A 24,279-nucleotide genomic window follows, 5' to 3' on the forward strand; every position below is an offset into this window, starting at 1 on the left:
TCAGACTTACGTAAGATGTTGTACAATGATAATGTCAAGTTCCTCTGATGCCTTGTTATCTCGGGCTTCAGCATCAGTTGGTAAAACCACTGGAATCTCCAGGGTATTTACTTGTACCTGCTAACTTCCCCAATGTCTGATGCCCATCAAGATGGGATGTCCAGATGTGCTGGGTGAGAAGAAAGAGCACATTGAACCATCAGCAGCCCTGATGGATCCCGCCATGGAGAATCCCGTATCCTGTGTCTTCCCAGTGGGGGATGTTTCTACCAGATTCTGCACTTATGTCAGTGGGATACATCAGGGACTTCTTGGGAAGGATTAAAATCAACACTAAATCAGTTGTAGAAGGCTTGCTTTGTGGTGTAGGTTTTGAGGTGGGTAAGTGATCTCAGTATGGGATTACTGAGGGCTGTCAGGCTTGGTCATCATTGGTTGGTAAGGTGTACTTAGGGTTTGCTGAGAGTCGTCAGGCCTTGTGGTCATTGGTTGTTAAGGTGTACTTAGGGTTTGCTGAGAGCCGTCAGGCTGGTGGTCATTGGTTGGTAAGGTGTACTTAGGGTTTGCTGAGGGCTGTCAGGTTTGGTTGTCATTGGTTGGTAAGGTGTACTTAGGGTTTGCTGAGGGCTGTCAGGTTTGGTTGTCATTGGTTGGTAAGGTGTACATAGGGTTTGCTGAGAGCCATCAGGCTGGTGGTCATTGGTTGGTAAGGTGTACTTAGGATTTGCTGAGGGCTGTCAGGTTTGGTGGTCATTGGTTGGTAAGGTGTACTTAAGGTTTGCTGAGGGCTGTCAGGTTTGGTGGTCATTGGTTGGTAAGGTGTACTTAGGATTTGCTGAGGGCTGTCAGGTTTGGTGGTCATTGGTTGGTAAGGTGTACTTAGGGTTTGCTGAGGGCTGTCAGTTTTGGTCATCATTGGTTGGTAAGGTTTACTTAGGATTTGCTGAGGGCTGTCAGGTTTGGTCATCATTGGTTGGTAAGGTGTACTTAGGGTTTGCTGAGGGCTGTCAGGTTTGGTCATCATTGGTTGGTAAGGTGTACTTAGGGTTTGCTGAGGGCTGTCAGGTTTGGTGGTCATTGGTTGGTAAGGTGTACTTAGGGTTTGCTGAGAGCCGTCAGGCCTTGTGGTCATTGGTTGTTAAGGTGTACTTAGGGTTTGCTGAGAGCCGTCAGGCTGGTGGTCATTGGTTGGTAAGGTGTACTTAGGGTTTGCTGAGGGCTGTCAGGATTGGTTGTCATTGGTTGGTAAGGTGTACTTAGGGTTTGCTGAGGGCTGTCAGGATTGGTTGTCATTGGTTGGTAAGGTGTACGTAGGGTTTGCTGAGGGCTGTCAGGATTGGTTGTCATTGGTTGGTAAGGTGTACGTAGGGTTTGCTGAGGGCTGTCAGTTTTGGTTGTCATTGGTTGGTAAGGTGTACTTAGCGTTTGCTGAGGGCTGTCAGGTTTGGTTGTCATTGGTTGGTAAGGTGTACTAAGGGTTTGCTGAGGGCTGTCAGTTTTGGTTGTCATTGGTTGGTAAGGTGTACTTAGCGTTTGCTGAGAGCCGTCAGACTATTTGTCATTGGTTGGTAAGGTGTACTAAGGGTTTACTGAGGGCTGTCAGGCTGGTGGACATTGGTTGGTAAGGTGTACTTAGGGTTTGCTGAGGGCTGTCAGGTTTGGTTGTCATTGGTTGGTAAGGTGTACTTAGGGTTTGCTGAGGGCTGTCAGGCTTGATGGTCATTGGTTGGTAAGGTGTACTTAGGGTTTGCTGAGGGCAATCTGGCTTGGTGGTCATTGGTTGGTAAGGTGTACTTAGAGTTTGCTGACTAATGTTGGAGGAGAATATTGTGTTTGTTGCTGTAGTCATCTTTACAATGGTGTGTAATCCTGCCACACCAAGCAAACACAGTGACAATGAGATGAGGTGCGATGTCATACAATCAGTCAGGTCACAGGTGACATTTCATACAATCAGTCAGGTCACAGATGACATGTCATACAATCGGTCAGGTCACAGGTGAGAAGTCATACAACCAGTCAGGTCACAGGTGAGAAGTCATACAACCAGTCAGGTCACAGGTGAGAGGTCATACAATCAGTCAGGTCACAGGTGACATTTCATACAATCAGTCAGGTCACAGGTGAGAGGTCATACAATCAGTCAGGTCACAGCTGAGAAGTCATACAACCAGTCAGGTCACAGGTGAGAAGTCATACAACCAGTCAGGTCACAGGTGAGAGGTCATACAATCAGTCAGGTCACAGGTGACATTTCATACAATCAGTCAGGTCACAGGTGAGAAGTCATACAACCAGTCAGGTCACAGCTGAGAAGTCATACAACCAGTCAGGTCACAGGTGAGAAGTCATACAATCAGTCAGGTCACAGGTGAGAAGTCATACAACCAGTCAGGTCACAGGTGAGAGGTCATACAATCAGTCAGGTCACAGGTGACATTTCATACAATCAGTCAGGTCACAGTTGAGAGGTCATACAATCAGTCAGGTCACAGGTGAGAGGTCATACAATCAGTCAGGTCACAGGTGAGAGGTCATACAACCAGTCAGGTCACAGGTGAGAGGTCATACAATCAGTCAGGTCACAGGTGAGAGGTCATACAATCAGTCAGGTCACAGGTGAGAAGTCATAAAATCAGTCAGGTCACAGGTGAGAGGTCATACAATCAGTCAGGTCACAGGTGAGAAGTCATGCAACCAGTCAGGTCACAGCTGAGATGTCATACAACCAGTCAGGTCACAGGTGAGAGGTCATACAATCAGTCAGGTCACAGGTGAGAGGTCATACAATCAGTCAGGTCACAGGTGACATTTTATACAATCAGTCAGGTCACAGATGAGAGGTCATACAATCAGTCAGGTCACAGGTGAGAAGTCATGCAACCAGTCAGGTCACAGCTGAGAGGTCATACAACCAGTCAGGTCACAGGTGAGAAGTCATACAACCAGTCAAGTCACAGCTGAGAGGTCATACAATCAGTCAGGTCACAGGTGAGAGGTCATACAATCAGTCAGGTCACAGGTGAGAAGTCATACAACCAGTCAGGTCACAGCTGAGAGGTCATACCACCAGTCAGGTCACAGGTGAGAGGTCATACAATCAGTCAGGTCACAGGTGAGAGGTCATACAATCACTCAGGTCACAGGTGACATTTCATACAATCAGTCAGGTCACAGGTGAGAGGTCATACAATCAGTCAGGTCACAGGTGACATTTCAAACAATCGGTCAGGTCACAGGTGAGAGGTCATACAATCAGTCAGGTCTTAGGTGAGAGGTCATACAATCAGTCAGGTCACAGGTGAGATGTCATACAATCAGTCAGGTCACAGGTGAGAAGTCATGCAATCAGTCAGGTCACAGGTGACATTTCATACAATCAGTCAGGTCACAGGTGAGAAGTCATGCAATCAGTCAGGTCACAGGTGAGAAGTCATGCAATCAGTCAGGTCACAGGTGAGATGTCATGCATGACTTGACTGTACACACGTACCCCCTGATTGATTAAAGCAGGTTAATCTCCTTGAAGAGATTGACTCGACTGTAGACACATACCCCCTGATTGATTAAAGCAGGTTAATCTCCTTGAAGAGTTTGACTCAATTGAAGCAGGGTAATCTCCTTGAAGAGACTGGCTGATACATATCATCTCATCCAAGGGAAGGTGTAAATCAAACTGCATACACACACTTTGGTTTCAATGTCTCTGCCACTTTATTCAAAGAGACAATATAACTTAATTTTCATTGATACAGATTTTATTTTGAATTGAATATAGGATCACACATTGGGAGATGATATCACTCAATGTTAAAAATGCTGTATCTTCAAAACGTAGGCCTGATCCTGTAACTATGGAAGTCCATTAGGTCCATTCTGATCATATATGTGCTGCATTGCTTGTTAATTCAAGTTACTAAAATGAATTTTGAAGATCCCTTTTCAAAACACAAGATTGTTGAACACATACAAGAATATTTAAATTCAACACATATTTTTTGTGAAAATTATACAAAATGTCTCAGATATAGTTTTGAATGGACCTAAAAGGCTTCTGTATGTGGTTACATCCTTGTCTGGATCACATCATGAAGTTCTGGAGGAGTGATCTCCAGATTTGATGAATTATTAATTACTTGTCTGAATGGGAAAACATGATTAGACCTTCAACACCACGCAGTCCCAGACCTCCAGACTTAAATGACATATTCTCATTAATACACATTGTCATTTTCAATCAGGAAATGTGCAAAAAATGCTTAGAATAATATTCCTCAAAAGATATTTCATTAAAAAATCTATTAACAGAAGAATGTAACAATGGTCATTGCATGATGTCATGATTGGGAAACACTGGATCCAGATTAGATGACTGATGATGGAGGTGGCAGTGATGATGATGGTGGTGTAGTGGTAATGTTAATGATGGTGATGGTGATTGTATTGGTGGTTCTACTTGGGTCTTGGGTCTGCATCACTTTTGGAGGAACCAACACACTATGATATAAAATACTAAAATACTGTTCAAAGCTCCAATAAACTAAACTCAGTCTTTCAACAACTCAGCAACTTAGCTCACCCATTTAGACTCAGAAATCCACTCGCCCTTTACACTCATCCATTCATTGAACAACTCTTTCAACAACTCACCCTCTCATCCATGCATTTGCTCATCTAACAACTCACCCACTCACTCAATCATCTAACCACCAAATCAACAACTCTCCCACTGAACCATTCAGCTGCGCATTTAACAACTCACCCATTCCTCCATTCAATCACTCACTTAACAACTCACCCATTCCACCATTCAATCACTCACTCAACAACTCACACACTCCACCATTCAATCACTAAATGAACAACTCTCTAACATTCAATCATCAACTCACCTGCTGTACTACTCAATCAACAACTCACCTGCTCTACCATTCAATCAACAACTCACCCACTCTACCACTCAATCAACAACTCACCCACTCTACCACTCAATCAACAACTCACCTGCTCTACCATTCAATCAACAACTCACCCACTCTACCACTCAATCAAGAACTCACCTGCTCTACTACTCAATCAACAACTCACCCACTCTACTACTCAATCATCAACTCACCTGCTCTACTACTCAATCAACAACTCACCCACTCTACTACTCAATCATCAACTCACCTGCTCCACCATTCAATCAACAACTCACCCACACTACTACTCAATCAACAACTCACCCGCTGTACTACTCAACCATTAACTCAACTGCTCCATTATTCAATCAACAACTCACCTGCTCTACTACTCAATCATCAACTCACCCGCTCTACTACTCAATCAACAACTCACCTGCTCTACTAATCAATCAACAACTCACCTGCTCTACTAATCAATCAACAACTCCCCCGCTCTACTACTCAATCAACAACTCACCAACTCTACTCCTCAATCAACAACTCACCCGCTCTACTACTCAATCAACCACTGACCCACTCTACTACTCAATCAACAACTCACCTGCTCTACTAATCAATCTACAACTCCCCCGCTCTACTACTCAATCATCAACTCACCCACTCTACTAATCAATCAACAACTCACCCGCTCTACTACTCAATCAACAACTCACCCACTCTACTACTCAATCATCAACTCACCTGCTCCACTATTCAATCAACAACTCACCTGCTCCACTATTCAATCAACAACTCACCTGCTCCATTATTCAATCAACAGCTCACCCACTCTACTACTCAATCATCAACTCACCTGCTCCACTATTCAATCATCAACTCACCCGCTCTACTACTCAATCATCAACTCACCCGCTCTACTACTCAATCAACAACTCACCCGCTCTACTACTCAATCAACAACTCACCCGCTCTACTACTCAATCATCAACTCACCTGCTACACTATTCAATCAACAACTCACCTGCTCTACTAATCAATCAACAACTCACCCGCTCTACCATTCAATGAAAAACTCACCCGCTCTACTAATCAATCAATCAACAACTCACCTGCTCCACTATTCAATCAACAACTCACCTGCTCTACTACTCAATCATCAACTCACATGCTCCACTATTCAATCAATAACTCACCTGCTCTACTAATCAATCAACAGCTCACCCGCTCTACCATTCAATCAACAACTCACCCGCTCTACTAATCAATCAATCAACAACTCCCCCGCTCCACTATTCAATCAACAACTCACCTGCTCTTCTAATCAATCACTCAATAAACGACTCACCCGTTCTACTAATCAATCACTCAATAAACAACTCACCCGCTCTACTATTCAATCAACAACTCACCTGCTCTACTAATCAATCAACAACTCACCCGCTCTACAATTCAATCAACAATTCACCAGCACCACTATTCAATCAACAACTCACCCACTCTACTATTCAATCATCAACTCACCTGCTCCATTTTTCAATCAACAACTCACCTGCTCTACCATTCAATCAACAACTCACCCATTCTACTACTCAATCATCAACTCACCTGCTCTACTACTCAATCAACAACTTACCCACTCTACTACTCAATCAACAACTCACCCGCTCTACTACTCAATCAACAACTCACCTGCTCTACTATTCAATCATCAACTCACCTGCTCCACTATTCAATCATCAACTCACCCGCTCTACTACTCAATCATCAACTCACCCACTCTACTACTCAATCAACAACTCACCCGCTCTACTACTCAATCAACAACTCACCCGCTCTACTACTCAATCATCAACTCACCTGCTACACTATTCAATCAACAACTCACCTGCTCTACTAATCAATCAACAAGTCACCCGCTCTACCATTCAATCAACAACTCACCCGCTCTACTAATCAATCAATCAACAACTCACCCGCTCCACTATTCAATCAACAACTCACCTGCTCTACTACTCAATCATCAACTCACATGCTCCACTATTCAATCAATAACTCACCTGCTCTACTAATCAATCAACAACTCACCCGCTCTACCATTCAATCAACAACTCACCCACTCTACTAATCAATCAATCAACAACTCCCCCGCTCCACTATTCAATCAACAACTCACCTGCTCTACTAATCAATCACTCAATAAACAACTCACCCGCTCTACTAATCAATCACTCAATAAACAACTCACCCACTCCACTATTCAATCAACAACTCACCTGCTCTACTAATCAATCAACAAGTCACCCGCTCTACCATTCAATCAACAACTCACCTGCTCTACTAATCAATCAACAAGTCACCCGCTCTACCATTCAATCAACAACTCACCCGCTCTACTAATCAATCAATCAACAACTCACCCGCTCCACTATTCAATCAATAACTCACCTGCTCTACTAATCAATCAACAACTCACCCGCTCTACCATTCAATCAACAACTCACCCACTCTACTAATCAATCAATCAACAACTCCCCCGCTCCACTATTCAATCAACAACTCACCTGCTCTACTAATCAATCACTCAATAAACAACTCACCCGCTCTACTAATCAATCACTCAATAAACAACTCACCCACTCCACTATTCAATCAACAACTCACCTGCTCTACTAATCAATCAACAACTCACCCGCTCTACCATTCAATCAACAATTCACCAGCACCACTATTCAATCAACAACTCCGCTCCGCCAATCAATCACTCAATCACATAACAATATGTAACAAAATATTAAACACCTATGAGAACACTGTGTTAGTCGACCCTGTAGGAGAAGACTGTGTGAGTGGACCCTCCATGACAACACTGTGCGAGTCTACCCTGCAGGAGAACACTGTGTGAGTCGACCCTCCATGACAACACTGTGTGAGTCGACCCTGCAGGAGAACACTGTGTGAGTCGACCCTGCAGGAGAACACTCTGTGAGTCGACCCTGCAGGAGAACACTGTGTGAGTCAACCCTGCAGGAGAACACTGTGTGAGTCAACCCTCCATGACAACACTGTGTGAGTCGACCCTGCAGGAGAACACTGTGTGAGTCGACCCTGCAGGATAACACTGTGTGAGTCGACCCTGCAGGATAACACTGTGTGAGTCGACCCTGCAGGAGAACACTGTGTGAGTCGACCCTGAAGGAGAACACTGTGTGAGTCGACCCTGCAGGAGAACACTGTGTGAGTCGACCCTGCAGGAGAACACTGTGTGAGTCGACCCTGCAGGAGAACACTGTGTGAGTCGACCCTGCAGGAGAACACTGTGTGAGTCGACCCTGCAGGAGAACACTGTGTGAGTCGACCCTGCAGGACAACACTGTGTGAGTCGACCCTGCAGGAGAACACTGTGTGTGTCGACCCTGCAGGAGAACACTGTGTGAGTCAACCCTCCATGACAACACTGTGTGAGTCGACCCTGCAGGAGAACACTGTGTGATTCGACCCTGCAGGAGAACACTGTGTGAGTCGACCCTCCATGACAACACTGTGTGAGTCGACCCTGCAGGAGAACACTCTGTGAGTCGATCCTGCAGGAGAACACTGTGTGAGTCGACCCTGCAGGACAACACTGTGTGAGTCGACCCTCCATGACAACACTGTGTGAGTCTACCCTGCAGGAGAACACTGTGTGAGTCGACCCTGCAGGAGAACACTGTGTGAGTCGACCCTGCAGGAGAACACTGTGTGAGTCGACCCTGCAAGAGAACACTGTGTGAGTCGACCCTGCAGGAGAACACTGTGTGAGTCGACCCTGCAGGAGAACACTGTGTGAGTCGACCTTCCATGACAACACTGTGTGAGTCGACCCTCCATGACAACACTCTGTGAGTCGACCCTGCAGGAGAACACTGTGTGAGTCGACCCTCCATGACAACACTGTATGAGTCGACCCTGCAGGAGAACACTGTGTGTGTCGACCCTGCATGATGTACATGAAATGTGTTCCACGTTCATCTTTCACTCTCTTTCACGACTCGGGTTATGAAATGCACTTTCTGGGACAAGTATACAGTTCATACTGGACCAACTCGAGCACAGCTATCAATCACATAAACTTTATTTGGCCATGTTGATGAGTCTATTATCAGCAAACACAGCCTTGATCTTGGAAAGAGTAACACACTGAATAAATCACATATATTCCAATTCATGAAGAGGATTAACTATTAGTCATTGTGTCATTAAATATGACATTGTTAGTTCTAAATGATTTCTTCCAATGCATCATGGCAGAACTCAAAATTGTTGCCTTTCAGTACTGACTTCGCAGGTTCGAATACTGCTGGCGACCAGTTTTCGAAATATAGTGCCCCTGAGCCCCGTGGCAGGTAGATTTTGTATCTGAAGTAAATATATCTCGATTTATTTGTCACAATAAGTAGCATTTTTTTTTTTAAATGAGGGTTTGAAGGGTCTAGTCAGAGCTTGCAACTTTCTCAAGTTTGTGGGCCCTGATATATGGTCTGGCAAATTGTTTCACCGGTACTTCAACACTGCTGGCAACATGTTGTTCATGAAGTCATGGTAAATTAAAGGAGAAAAAGAAGTTCCATTACTGTGAACTGGTGTGTAATGAACAATTCAGTTGTGAATACACGGTGGTATAAGCATAATGTTCATAGACCTGTCCCCTACTTTACTGTCAAGAAATACAAGCATTCCCCAAAGGAAAGGCAATGCAAGCATTCCCCAAAGGGAAGGTAATACAATCATTCCCAAATAAACCTTTCCTCACAGAATGTAAACAAGTTAGCCTTTCAACACTAAATCAATGATGATATACTAATCTGTTCTCAATGACCTTTAAACATTTAAACCATTCCTTCCCAAAACATGAATAATAAAAACAATTTGATTAGCCTTGCATACGAGCTGACACTGATAACGTAACGCAGGTTTATGTGATGTGGCTGCTCTTAAATACTTGTGATAATTGACTGATTTGCCCGGACCTGTAAACCCTGTGATTATGGAGCGTAGTCCAGTTTCAGTTTACCTTCGTCACAAAGACAACAAGACCATAAATAATTCGTTCTCTTCATTTGGGCTTAATCCAGTCAGAAAGAGCTTCCTCAAAGCTTTGTTATCTTAACAAAGACAGAAAATCTTTGGAACTTTTTTCATGCCAAGGGTTACGCTAGTTTTCTCTTAGCTTTTCTTTGCCTTGGTCTTAGATGTATTCTTACGAGACCTAATGAGCAGAAGGTAAATCGTTCCATCTAGCCTGAAGCAGCCTCAGTCTACAGCATCCCCTTGTAAATGCACTCCTAAGTCAGAGGCAGACATCTTCTGCTGGACATGCTTTTTTCACCAAATATAAAAATCAATAAAATCAGATGTGTTAACTATGGCCCAGTTTGTATATAGAGTAATCAGAATAGCAACGCTGAAAGCTGATGTTACCAAAATGCTCATTTCTTGGACATAAATCTTTTGTTGGATGCACAGTTTATTCTCAATGTGAAAATCTATGATTTAAAAGGCCTGTATTTTAAGGATCTCATATCAAAAGTTGTGTTTGAAAGTAGGCATGGATGCTGTTGAATGTTAGTATTTAAACAGAGTGTGACCCACCAGGAGATAAGGGACTTTATGGGTGAAAAATCACATTTTGACTTTTCATTATATATTTAAACTACAGTATCTTCAGCACACAAACCTTCAATTCACAAGATTCAATTTATACTTATTACAGAGGTATAATGACATCAAACATGTGGACTCATTTTCTGACTTATAACTGTTTATGCAATAATTACAATTTTTAGACATAATGTCAGATGAATCGAAAGTAGATATGTATGTTAAAGGTATTGAAATAATGATTATAGCACTTATATAGCAGCATGCAAGCACGTGTATGTGTGTGTGTGTGCGTGGCTGCTTGTACTAGTCCGTACTAATGCCGATTTTATAGTGCTAGCCCACTGAGATACCATGCCACAGTTTAACATGAATACCCCACTCAGACACAGTACACTGACTCCGACCAGTCCTTGTTTTAGCCGCTTAATGCCGACTGCCAGGCAGGGTAACAACAAGTAACATCTTTTGAATGTCTTTTGGTATGATGTGGCCAGGGATAAAATCCCGGACCTTCTGCTCTCTGGGGGGATGCTCTACCACTAGACCACGGAGACTGTCTTTTTATATTTAATATTTCCAATATTGTTAAGTGATTTATTTCTTAAATGAGAAGTAAGGATGCCATATGATCCTGATAGCATCTTATTAATCATATCATAATTACTGATTTGGGGGATACTATTTGTGAGGCAAATAATGTAATAAACTGACTTTTTATGCTTTTCACGTTATATGTAGTTAGTCGTGTGTCAAGTCAATACTTTCTTGGGCTCTGTGAATATTGATGATCCCGTGAGCTAATGACTGCATACTGACTGATAAAAAAACTGTAATTTCAATCTGAGTTTGAAGATTTTATTCATTCCATTAATCATAATCATATTTTGATCTCATTATTTTCGATCCTATTGGATTATGTAATTATAGGGCTGGCTCATGCAATGCACAGTTGTAACAATATCTATATATCTTAATGATTGCAGTCACATTGGAAACAGTTTGTATGTACACCATGATTATGAAAAGTTTGGAGATGGATGATAGGCTTTCATGAGTGAGTGAGTTATGTTTAAGGCTGCTTTGAACAGTAGTTCAGTTTTGTGAATGGGTGTAACTTAATGTGGGAGGAATGCCACAAATGATGCAGATTCAGGTGAGCTGTTGACAATTGGATGTGTTCAGGGTGAGTTGTTTACTGTTGAATGTGTTCAGGGTGAGATTTCGACTGTTTAATGTGTTCAGGGTGAGATTTTGACTGTTGAATGTGTTCAGGGTGAGTTGTTGACTGTTGAATGTGTTCAGGGTGAGTTGTTGACTGTTGAATGTATTCAGGGTGAGTTGTTGACTGTTGAATGTATTCAGGGTGAGTTGTTGACGGTTGAATGTGTTCAGTGTGAGTTTTTGACTGTTGAATGTATTCAGGGTGAGTTTTTGACTGTTGAATGTGTTCAGTGTGAGATTTTGACTGGTTAAATGTATTCAGTGTGAGTTTTTGACTGTTGAATGTGTTCAGGGTGAGCTTTTGACTGTTGAATGTGTTCAGTGTGAGCTTTTCACTGTTGAATGTGTTCAGGGTGAGTTGTTGACAGTTGAATGTATTCAGGGTGAGTTTTTGACTGTTGAATGTGGCCAGGATGAGTTTTTGACTGTTGAATGTATTCAGGGTGAGTTTTTGACTGGTTGAATGTGGCCAGGGTGCACGTGAGTTGTTGACAGGTGAGGTGTTGAGTGGTTGAATGTTTAGGGTGAGTTCATAAGTGGCTGTGTTGCTTCTTAAAACCAGCATGAAATACTGAAGACTCCTCTTCACCATGGGTTACCCCTACCCTGGAATCTGTCAGTCAATCTCTAAGTGATCAGGTTAATTGTGGCCTGAACATTACACAAATGTCCCAGTTTCAGTTTTATCCTTGCACAAAAGGTTTATTACTTTGGTCAGTTTCGTCCAGGTAACCACCACACATTTATATATGTTTCAATTGAGAATTCATTTTCACCAATAGACCTCGCAGTGATCGGAGGGAAATTGTGCGTTTTGCATATTTCCTTCACATCCATGAGTCCACATCTGATCGCAGATTGTACACAGCTATAATCTATTACATTTGGCAGCCTATTTCTCCCTCATACTTCAATTCAGCCCATTGCTGGTGAAGAGTGACCTACGAAAATACTATTTTATCGAGGTTGCTGATTGGCTGCAGAGTCAGTGAGTTCTCGTCAATCATGGAAGTGATTGCAATGGACAGATTTCTTGTCATGATCAAAAAGAAAATACAGAAAAGCATTTTATCACCCACAATATATTTTACTGAGATACGGAAATCAATCTTCTCTTTAATTCTGATTACTCTGCGAAAATCACGGAACAGTTCAGAAGGTCAGAGAATAAAGTTCTGTTTGTTTGGCGTATGGGACAAAATTACTTTATTTAATCTTTGAACGGAGGTTTAATCTCTCCTTAAATACAAATTTGATGAAGAATATAGTTTTTAGTTATGCTATTTAGCATAGTGTGTGTTTGTATGTACTCACTTCCAAAAGAAATGCAAATTGTTGAAAGTATCTTGTTTGGAACTTGGGGAATTTCATTTGTTTGAATGGTCCTTGGTCTCAGTGTTTATGGAACACAGGCATCTAATCCAAGTAGGACTTTATTCATAGTAGGCAATTATTCTAGGTTGGAGTTTATTCAAAGTTAGCATGTATTACAGGAAGGAGTTTATTCAAAGTAGGCATTTATTCCAGGAAGGAGTTTCCTTGTAGTAGGCATTTATTCCAGGGAGCAGTTTATTCAAAGTAGGCATTTATTCCATGTAGGAGTTTTTTTCAAAGTAGGCCTTTATTCCATGTAGGCATTTATTCCAGGGAGCAGTTTATTCAAAGTAGGCATTTATTCCATGTAGGATTTTTTTCAAAGTAGGCCTTTATTCCATGTAGGCATTTATTCCAGGGAGCAGTTTATTCAAAGTAGGCATTTATTCCATGTAGGAGTTTTTTTCAAAGTAGGCATTTATTCCATGTAGGAGTTTATTCAAGGTAGGCATTAAAAAATTACACCGTACTCCTTCAACTAATTCCGCTTTCTTGGAATCTACCAGTGATTCAGTCAAGACACACCCACTGATACAACTTCACAGGGTTTTAAAGGGGCACTGATCTAACGCAATTCCCCGGGACTGGTTGTTGCCTTTGTTATTGTTTTTTCCCCCGTGAGTACCCGGATGTAGAGCAGAAATCTAGACTAGCTCGCGACCTCTGTTGCGCCATTCGTAAGCGCATTAGTCACTTTTATGGATTCCGGTAGTAATAAGAGCGTATGGTCACATTGATCAACAAAATGAAATACAGTCTTCGAGATAATAAGGAAATGTAGGCATCTTTGTGGGTAGCATCGGTAATGGTGACGAAGTTTTGATAAGTCACATGCTTGGTAATTTTGCGATTTTCGTTTACACTATTTTGACTTGCAACACAAAGTAAATATTTCACCTGAGCATTTTTATAGTGTGTATATTTTTTTACTGTCAAAATGTGTAACATATTTATTAAACGTCTAAATATTCAGTTATTTTACAAAGTGACTGAAAAACATTTCCATCTGTATTATTATGATAACGAATTCCAAACATTTGGATGTTTAATGTCATCACCAAGAGACTGAAAATGTTACGTTGAAAAGTACATTTCTATGTTGTTTGGCTTCTAATCCTACATAATAATCAGTTGTGATGTTTGTAGGCCCTTTTGATCGTCTTAATCAATCTGGACAGATTTTTTAGTCAAAATGACTGAAATATTTACACATTTTAAAAATTGCCTGAGAGAATCACATTTTACAAATTGACGGTAATCTGTACACGCTTACAAAGGAAATGACCTGTGAAAACAACGTCTATCGCGCATTGAAGAATTTCCCAACCAAGACGTAGAAAAACAAGAAGGAATCGGTTCAAATCAAGGAAAACAAAATGCAAATACCATAATTACAACTTACCAAATTTATGTGTATAAATAGGCAGCTTCCTTATTCCAGGAATGTGTCCGTGAATATCCACACAAAGGAATAATATCCCACTTGTCTGCAGCTATACAAAATAACTTATTCGATGTCACGTGTCTCTGTAACTATCAAATATTCTAAAAGATATATATCGTTTCGGGTGTCAAGTCTCAAGGGTCGGCTGAGAAAGGCCATGTGACTACTATTTTCATTACGTCCACGGTTCCTAAAACATCCATTGAGTTTGATAACAATGAGCAACCAATCAACGTATTATCAGTTAACCCTTTGAACAAATTGTATGTTGTTTTTACATCGGCACTTCACGCCATGATATGAGTGTAATCCCTTTGTTTTAGTAAACCTAGACATGTAAACACTTACTTTTGACATATCCACTGTGCAAGATAACAGTGATTAATCAATCAACGTATTTTCTGTTAATCCTTTGATGACTAGGAACGATCCGTTGATTTACAAAAAAAAGTAAATCAACTGATCATTCATCTCTTGCTGGGCTGCCACGTGCATATTACATAACCTCACTTCAAACCTGGATTTAGATTGAATAATTACCCCAGACACAATAAATGCCAAATGAGAACCTTTGTCAGGTAATCTAAGTGGTGCTACCACTAATTGTACCTGTAATAAATTCATTAACTGAGCATCAAGTGAATGACGACAAATACACAAGTGTAGGGTTATACGAGAAAACGTGTATGACAACAAGGGAGTAGTAATCGTATTACACAATCCGAAATCCGAAAATGCTTTCACTGCATGGATACTTTTTTTAGTATTAAACTATAACCATCTGGGGTATTTCCAAATGACGACTTCCGATGAGCTCCGCCGTTCTTTTTGTCTGTTTGTTTAGGCTGAAGAAATGATTTAACATGCGCCCTTTGTCGAATCTTTATAGATCACAGTTAACCAATCAGTGTTTATGCAAAAATGCGTAAAACAAATATTGCCTCCAGCCTCCAAGTTTATTTAGCTGTCCTTGCAGACGGTAGCCCAGTCTCTGGTCACGCTCAGTTGCGTTGCGTATCATCCGGGTACTCACGGGGGAAAAAACAATAACAAAGGCAACAACGAGTCCGGGGAATGGCGTTAGATCAGTGCCCCTTTAATGCAAGGATCGGCAAAAAATGTATCTGAAACTATTTTGTTATCAGGATTAATATATTCCAATTTCTTGTTATTTTAGTTGCAGCTTTTACTAAATATATTTAAAATAATTCATGAATTTTTAATAAAATTTATGAAATAAGTTGCAAACATAAGTGCAGATATACATAGAACACTTTTTATAGCCAAACTGTGTAATTACATGATTAATTTGCATACTTCAGTATGGATTTGTTGACATGGTATTTCCGGTGTTACGTGCACATGGTAATGTCTTTCCAGTGGGAGAAAAAAACATCAAAACTCATTATTGCGTGTATAATGCGCACTCCCTTTTACACAGGTGTGTTTTTTTTAAAAAAAGTGTGCACTATACTCAAGTAAATACGGTAATTCCAGGAAGGAGTTTATTTTCAAAGTAGACATATTATTCCCGGTAGGAGTTTATTCAAAGTAGGCATTTATTCCAGGTAGGAGTTTATTCCAGGTAGGCATTTCTTTTTCGGAGAAGACTCAGCATCTTGTTTGTGTAATTTGTTGTCTCGATGTTTTACAAGTTTAAGGGGAACATATCAAAAGTAGCATTTTGAGATTAAAAACTTTATATCTATATCACATAAACTGTTTTCAATATACCCTTCCTAATTGGTTGATAACAGGGTGGCTGGGACTTGAGTTGAACTGAACTGAATGATGTCACTGTTTCATTGTCTTTTGTTACTGTTTAAATATGCAGTCTGTGAAGTTATTATTGTTGACTTATTAATTTATAAGAATTAACTTAAATATATGTTTTTGTTGTTTTGGAAGGTTAAACTGTAAAACCTGGTGTGCACACGTTGTATAATTTGATTTACACAGTGTGCAAGCCAGTTCTACATTTGTACCTCCAGAACACAAATACTGAAGTCAATTCCTAATTGTCCACAAGACACACATTTGTGAAATGTGACATGATTTCCTTCAGTTTTCCCTGGGAAGCCCATAACCGAAGGATCAGATATGGTAGGCTCATAAAAGATGGACAAGTTTGACAGACCACTAAAAGTGGGATGGAAAATATCAAATGGTTAACTGTAAGAATACAATTTACGTCCTCATCTGGTTATAGCTAGGCAATATTTTAGCTTAAGAATTAACCATCCAGTTCTATCCTATGCAATTTCTGCACAATGATGATCAATTAATCCATATGGGAAAGCATTTTTTGTCAGTATTCAGGTCACATATGTACCAGCTCTTGTGACAAGCTGAGATACTGTATCTGTGAGCTGTGCCACAGCTCTAGGTTTCACAGTCTCGTCACAGAGACATGTGCTGTGTGGAGCTTGGCAGGGGCTGGGGACGGATCGTACGATCCTCAGGAGAGCCTGTTCCCAGCAAGTGGCACGTGTCCGCGTTAAAGTATCGTTTCATTTAATTAAGCCGATTCAAGATTCTAAACAAATAGGAGCTCTTCAGGCGTCCGAGTGGGGTTCTCAAGGAGAGGTGGTAACGATGGAGGCTCCATCTCTCTGTGATTGCTGAGGTGTTTATGGATGCTGAGGTTGTCTCTGCTGGGTGATGCTTGGTACTGATGTGTGGATGTTTTCAGGGCTGGAATTGGGAAAGCACTTTTACTTGATAGTTTTGTATAATTTGTTAAGCTCCACATTTTCCTACTCAAACGGTTCATTTAACCTTTAGACTCCATATTTCACATCAATTTACTCCCCTATACTCCACACATCTTTTTATCTCCAAATCCATCCTCAAAATCACTCCTCCAAAAGTTTACATCACTCCTCCAAAAGTCTACATCACTCTTCCAAACTTCACGTCACTCCTCCAAACTCCAGATCACTCCACCAAACACCTTGACGTTCTTCCAAACCTCCACATCACTCCTCAAAAATCCACATCCCTTCTTCCAAACTCCACATTACTCCTCAAAAATCCACGTCAATCCTCAAACTTCACATCACTCCAACAACTCCACATCACTCCACATCACTCCTTCAAAACTTTTCATCACTCCTCCTTTCCTCCAAACTCCACATCACTTCTCCAAACTCCACATCACTTCTCCAAACTCCACATCACTCCTCCAAACTCCACATAACTTCTCCAAACTCCACATCACTCCTCCAAACTCCCCATCACTCCTCCAAACTCCACATCACTTCTCCAAACTCCACATCACTCTTCCAAAGTCCACATCACTTCTCCAAACTCCACATCACTCCTCAAAACTCCACATCACTCCTCCAAACTCCACTCCTCCAAACTCCACATCACTCCTCCAAACTCCACATCACTTCTCTAAGGTTCACATCACTCCTCTAAGCTCCACATCACTTCTCTTAGCTCCACATCACTCCTCCCAACTCCACATCACTCCACATCCTTCCTTCAAAGCTTCACATCACTCCATCAAACTCCACATCACTTCACTAAAACTCCTTATAACATCTTTCAAAAACACATTACTTCTCCAAAACTTGACATCACTCTTCCAAACACCACATCACTCCTTATAACATCTTTCCAAAACTCCACATTACTCCTCCAAAACTTAACATCACTCTTCCAAACTCCACATCACTCTTCCAAACTCCACATCACTCCTCCAAACTTCACATCACTCCTCCATAGCTTCACATCACTCCTCTAAGCTCCACATCACTCCTCTAAGCTCCACATCACTCCTCCATAGCTTCACATCACTCCTCTAAGCTCCACATCACTCCTCCAAACTCCACATCACTCCAGTCCCATGTCCCAGTGTGACTAACATGATGATGGAATGGTCAGACCGCTTGCCCTGGCTGATTGTGTGCTGTCATTTGGGGTGTTGATCATGCTATCAACCACTGGTTTGCCTGGCCCAGACTGGATTATTTATGACTGCTACATGAAACAAAGCTCTTGACCTCTATGGAATGTGGTTCATCAATACATCTGCTTGTTTAATGGAACTGTCCCTCTGCTGAAGATGTTAACTATTCCTGTTCCTTCTGGACAGCAGATGTAGTGTAGTACGTGGACTGTCTGCCCAGAGAGCAGAAGGTCAAGGGTTCTCTACCAAAAGATGTTAAAATGACTCTTGTTCTAAGCCTGCCTGGCGCTTGGCCTTAATGAATAAAACCAGGGCTGGTCAGGGTGGTCGGTGTGGTATCCATGGTAAAATGCAGCATGGTATCTCAGTGGGCTAGCACTAGAACACAAGCATAACTCTGGTGTAGTAGAAGCAGCCACACACACACACACACACACACACACACACATACACACACACACGTGCATGCACGTCGCTCTATTACTGAAACAATCTTGAATGTGATGTTAAACCCCATTTCACCTCACCTCTTACATTCAATAATAAAGATATGGTGTTCTAAATGAGCATCCTCTGTTACAAAAATATGTCATGAAATCCTAGTTTCAGATAAAGTAATCAACATAGAAATTTCATTGCTTGAGATTTCTCAGATAAATATAAGCCACTCAATATAACATTTAGAACATGCCTACTCACTGGTAACAATATATATCAGATATGTTGCTGATGATTACCGTATGATAATATCCACTTTAGGGGCTCATCATGTCAACAGTGTGACCCTCATTATGGGTAACTTAAGGTGAATCCTCACATTTTCAAAATGGCAGTAGTTGTGAAAGTGTGATAAAAAGAAATTATTAGCATAGGAGAGTTTTGATGAATGAAAACAAATTCTGCCCCCACAAGTGACAGTTACTTTTACACCAATGATGTCCAATTTGAGATATAGTTTGTTGAGTGAACATAGGCAGAGATTTAAATATCTGAGAAAACACTTCCCTGTTTATAATCAATGTTTCCAATTTCATTGATATGAAGCCCAGTGTTGACAAAATACTGACTAGTGTACTGTTTGGTGGTTTTGGTAGGTTATGTATCATAAAAACGTAAATCCTTTTGTGTGAGGTGTGGCCTACATCTGCTTTGATACTGAACCATGAGGTCAGACAAGTCTCCTGTTCCATTCAACAGAAATGTGTCTAACTTTCAGCAAAATATTATGTAATCTTTGAAAAACTCCTGTGAAAAGTTTCACCAAATCTCAGGCATTGTGAAAGTTCTTGTAGGTTTCAGCAGCAAGAACCTGAAATAGACACTGATGTTGAGAAGAAAAACACTCGTTATTTTAAATAGGGACTTCCATGAACCTTGAAATTACATCTTGATCAGAAAAAGAGCTTGCTGCCTGTGATGTTGACAAAAAGCATGTATATTTTGACAGAGGTGGCTGCTCACGAGGATTCGATAGATAGCAAGCCGTTTATTGATTGTAACTTATGAGACATTGATTATGAAGCAGGCGAGTTAGGGGTTCCATTAAACACGGGGTCATCATAATATGAGTCCTACAGCACAGATACACTGTAGCTCTGGCTGGGATTCCCAAGGTTGTTTCCTACGGGGCAATCGTGCTGTTCGGAATTCTCTTGGCGCCTTCGTCGCACAGTCAGATACCTTTGGCAGTTAGATTTCACTGCTGCTCTCAAATCCAACTACGACCAACAACCATTGATTTTTGGTTTCTTGTCTTCTTCATACAGACTTCCACAAGGCCCTTTGGATTAATTTTCTTGACTTGGTCTTCGTGTATTGCTGCAGCAGCCAGGAGTTTTAAACCGGTGAGTAAATTGTTTTTAGCGCTTCAGTGATCAAAGTTTTTGACTGCTTCCAAACTATGGTCTGCGATTTCTCTGGAGAGTTGGTTCTTCAGAAAGCTAGGCTCCATTTTATTACCACTGTAGTCATTCAGCTTCATCAAGTGTGTGGAATTTGGTGGACAACTGTGAGTTTTGCCAATCGACCTGTTACTGTTTACCTCTATGTTTATGAGTCACATCATGCCTTTGGTTTTTCATTATTTTTTTGCAATTTTCTTCCAAGAAAAGACTATAGTGTGACGGCTCATTTTAAAGAGGAGAGGAGGCTGTTCAATTCTGTCATAGTTTGATGAAGTTTTGTCAAAAGATGGACAGCGTAAAAATTAATTTTGTTGCTATTGACAACATTCTAGTCCCTCTGTTTATAAAATGCCTAAAGCTTTGACCTTAATCTTTGATCATTTTAAAGAGGAGAGGATGCTGTTCAATTCTGTCATAGTTTGACAAAGTTTTCTTAAAAGATGGACAAAGTAAACTTCATTTTGTTGCCATTGATATCATTCAAGTTTAAAAAAATGCCTAAACTTTTATCTTGTCTGCACATGATGACATCTCAGTGAATTAGTGAAAATTACATGAATCCATGGGGTTCCCAGGGAAGTATATATGTCCCCAACAACCAATGCATGTCATAAGAGGCAACAAAATGGATCGGTTGGTCAGGTTCAGTAACTTGGTTGACTCCCTGACCCTTGACATCCTTTACTGACTTCTGATCTGACTCCCTGACCTTTGACCTCATTTACTGACTTTTGATCTGACCCTCTGATCCTTGACCTCATTTACTGTCTTCTGATCTGACTCCCTGATCCTTGACATCATTTACTGACTTTTGATCTGACTCCCTGACCCTTGACCTCATTTACTGACTTCTAATCTGACTCCCTGACCCTTGACATCATTTACTGACTTCTAATCTGACTCCCTGACCCTTGACCTCATTTACTGACTTCTAATCTGACTCCCTGAACCCTTGACCTCATTTACTGACTTCTAATCTGACTCCCTGACCCTTGACATCATTTACTGACTTCTGATCTGACTCCCTGACCCTTGACATCATTTACTGACTTCTGATCTGACTCCCTGACCCTTGACCTCATTTACTGACTCCCTGACCCTTGACATCATTTACTGACTTCTGATCTGACTCCCTGACCCTTGACCTCATTAACTGACTTCTAATCTGACTCCCTGACCCTTGACCTCATTTACTGACTTCTGATCTGACTCCCTGACCCTTGACCTCATGTACTGACTTCTAATCTGACTCCCTGACCCTTGACCTCATTTACTGACTTCTAATCTGACTCCCTGACCCTTGACCTCATTTACTGACTTCTAATCTGACTCCCTGAACCCCTTCTCTTTTCCTACTCATTGACCTCACTCCCTGACATAAGATGATGAAGTTAACCAAGTTGCTGACATCTGACCCAAGATGCTGACCTCTGACCAAGTTGCTGACCTCTGACCCAAGATGCTGACCTCTGACCAAGTTGCTGACCTCTGACCCAAGATGCTGACCTCTGACCAAGTTTTGACTCAGCCGCCTACTCCCTCACACCCTGACAGAAGTTGCTTTCTCCCGAACTTGTCGCTGACCCCGCTCCCCCACCGACTTGCTGACCCATGTTGCTGACCTGTAACCCACTACCTCACTAATTACCTCCGTTAACTCCCTGACCCTATTCACTCACCTCCATCTACCCTCAGATTGGTGTAAGACTTAATGCTCCCTGCAAAAGACAGGTTCGGCTCTGCCAGTGCTGGCCTGTGTAACTGATTTATCTACCCGTGGTAATGTACTAGTTGTTTCCTCATTTCCTAATCAGAGTCAGGCAGCTTATACAGATTTACGAGGTTCTGTCCAAGGGTAAGAGGATTCTTCTTTCACTCATCTCTCATTGCGGGGCCATATTTTACTATGTTTTTCCCATTTTGTCTCGCAAGCATTCAATTATTTGGTAACATACTGTCCTGACTAAAATAGGATTGTCTTATTATAGAATGCAGAATTAGTGGAGGTTAGCCTCATCCATGGAGCAGGGTAGAAGGAGCTGATGGTATTACTGCAGAGTCTGAGCAGCCTCAGATTACTTATAGGGTTTCATAATTCCAGCTTAAACCTGTGCCGGAATAGATGTGTTAGACTGGAGGATGAGGGCTGTGTAGGGAGAGTGATGTCGCCTTGTGTTGTGGTGTGGGTACAGGGGGTGATGGGAGAAGATACAGGAGGGTGATGGGAGAAGGTACAGGAGGGTGAGTGGAGAAGGTACAGGAGGGTGATGGGAGAAGGTACAGGAGGGTGATGGTAGAAGGTACAGGAGGGTGTTGGGAGAAGGTACAGGAGGGTGATGGTAGAAGGTACAGGAGGGTGATGGGAGAAGGTACATGAGGGTGATGGTAGAAGGTACAGGAGAGTGATGGGAGAAGGTACAGGAGGGTGATGGTAGAAGGTACAGGAGGGTGTTGGGAGAAGGTACATGAGGGTGATGGGAGAAGGTACAGGAGAGTGATGGGAGAAGGTACAGGAGGGTGATGGTAGAAGGTACATGAGGGTGATGGGAGAAGGTACAGGAGAGTGATGGGAGAAGGTACATGAGGGTGATGGTAGAAGGTACATGAGGGTGATGGGAGAAGGTACAGGAGGGTGTTGGGAGAAGGTACAGGAGAGTGATGGGAGAAGGTACAGGAGGGTGATGGTAGAAGGTACAGGAGGGTGTTGGGAGAAGGTACATGAGGGTGATGGGAGAAGGTACAGGAGGGTGATGGTAGAAGGTACAGGAGGGTGTTGGGAGAAGGTACAGGAGAGTGATGGGAGAAGGTACAGGAGGGTGATGGTAGAAGGTACAGGAGGGTGTTGGGAGAAGGTACAGGAGAGTGATGGGAGAAGGTACAGGAGGGTGATGGTAGAAGGTACAGGAGGGTGTTGGGAAAAGGTACAGGAGGGTGTTGGGAGAAGGTACATGAGGGTGATGGGAGAAGGTACAGGAGGGTGATGGGAGAAGGTACAGGAGAGTGATGGGAGAAGGTACAGGAGGGTGATGGTAGAAGGTACAGGAGGGTGTTGGGAAAAGGTACAGGAGGGTGTTGGGAGAAGGTACATGAGGGTGATGGGAGAAGGTACAGGAGGGTGATGGGAGAAGGTACAGGAGGGTGATGGGAGAAGGTACAGGAGGGTGATGGTAGAAGGTACAGGAGGGTGTTGGGAGAAGGTACATGAGGGTGATGGGAGAAGGTACAGGAGAGTGATGGGAGAAGGTACAGGAGGGTGTTGGGAGAAGGTACATGAGGGTGATGGGAGAAGGTACAGGAGAGTGATGGGAGAAGGTACATGAGGGTGATGGGAGAAGGTACAGGAGGGTGATGGGAGAAGGTACAGGAGGGTGATGGTAGAAGGTACAGGAGGGTGTTGGGAGAAGGTACAGGAGAGTGATGGGAGAAGGTACAGGAGGGTGATGGTAGAAGGTACAGGAGGGTGTTGGGAGAAGGTACAGGAGAGTGATGGGAGAAGGTACAGGAGGGTGATGGTAGAAGGTACAGGAGGGTGTTGGGAGAAGGTACAGGAGAGTGATGGGAGAAGGTACAGGAGGGTGATGGTAGAAGGTACAGGAGGGTGTTGGGAGAAGGTACATGAGGGTGATGGGAGAAGGTACAGGAGAGTGATGGGAGAAGGCACAGGAGGGTGATTGGAGAAGGTACAGGAGGGTGATGGTAGAAGGTACAGGAGGGTGTTGGGAGAAGGTACATGAGGGTGATGGGAGAAGGTACAGGAGAGTGATGGGAGAAGGTACAGGAGGGTGTTGGGAGAAGGTACATGAGGGTGATGGGAGAAGGTACAGGAGAGTGATGGGAGAAGGTACATGAGGGTGATGGGAGAAGGTACAGGAG

General features: G+C 42.3%; 1 protein-coding gene across 1 annotated transcript; it reads right to left on the reverse strand.

Annotated features, from left to right (window-relative positions):
- Nucleotides 1-7,783: 7,783 nt before the first annotated feature.
- On the reverse strand, nt 7,784-8,830 carry LOC139457289 (uncharacterized). Its single transcript, XM_071238697.1, has one exon. The coding sequence runs from the start codon at nt 8,828-8,830 to the stop codon at nt 7,784-7,786; it is 1,047 nt and encodes a 348-aa protein (XP_071094798.1).
- Nucleotides 8,831-24,279: the final 15,449 nt, after the last annotated feature.

This window comes from Haliotis cracherodii, unplaced genomic scaffold (assembly GCF_022045235.1).
Source record: "Haliotis cracherodii isolate W230 unplaced genomic scaffold, xgHalCrac1.p SCAF_12, whole genome shotgun sequence".
In the NCBI taxonomy this organism is placed as follows: domain Eukaryota; kingdom Metazoa; phylum Mollusca; class Gastropoda; order Lepetellida; family Haliotidae; genus Haliotis; species Haliotis cracherodii.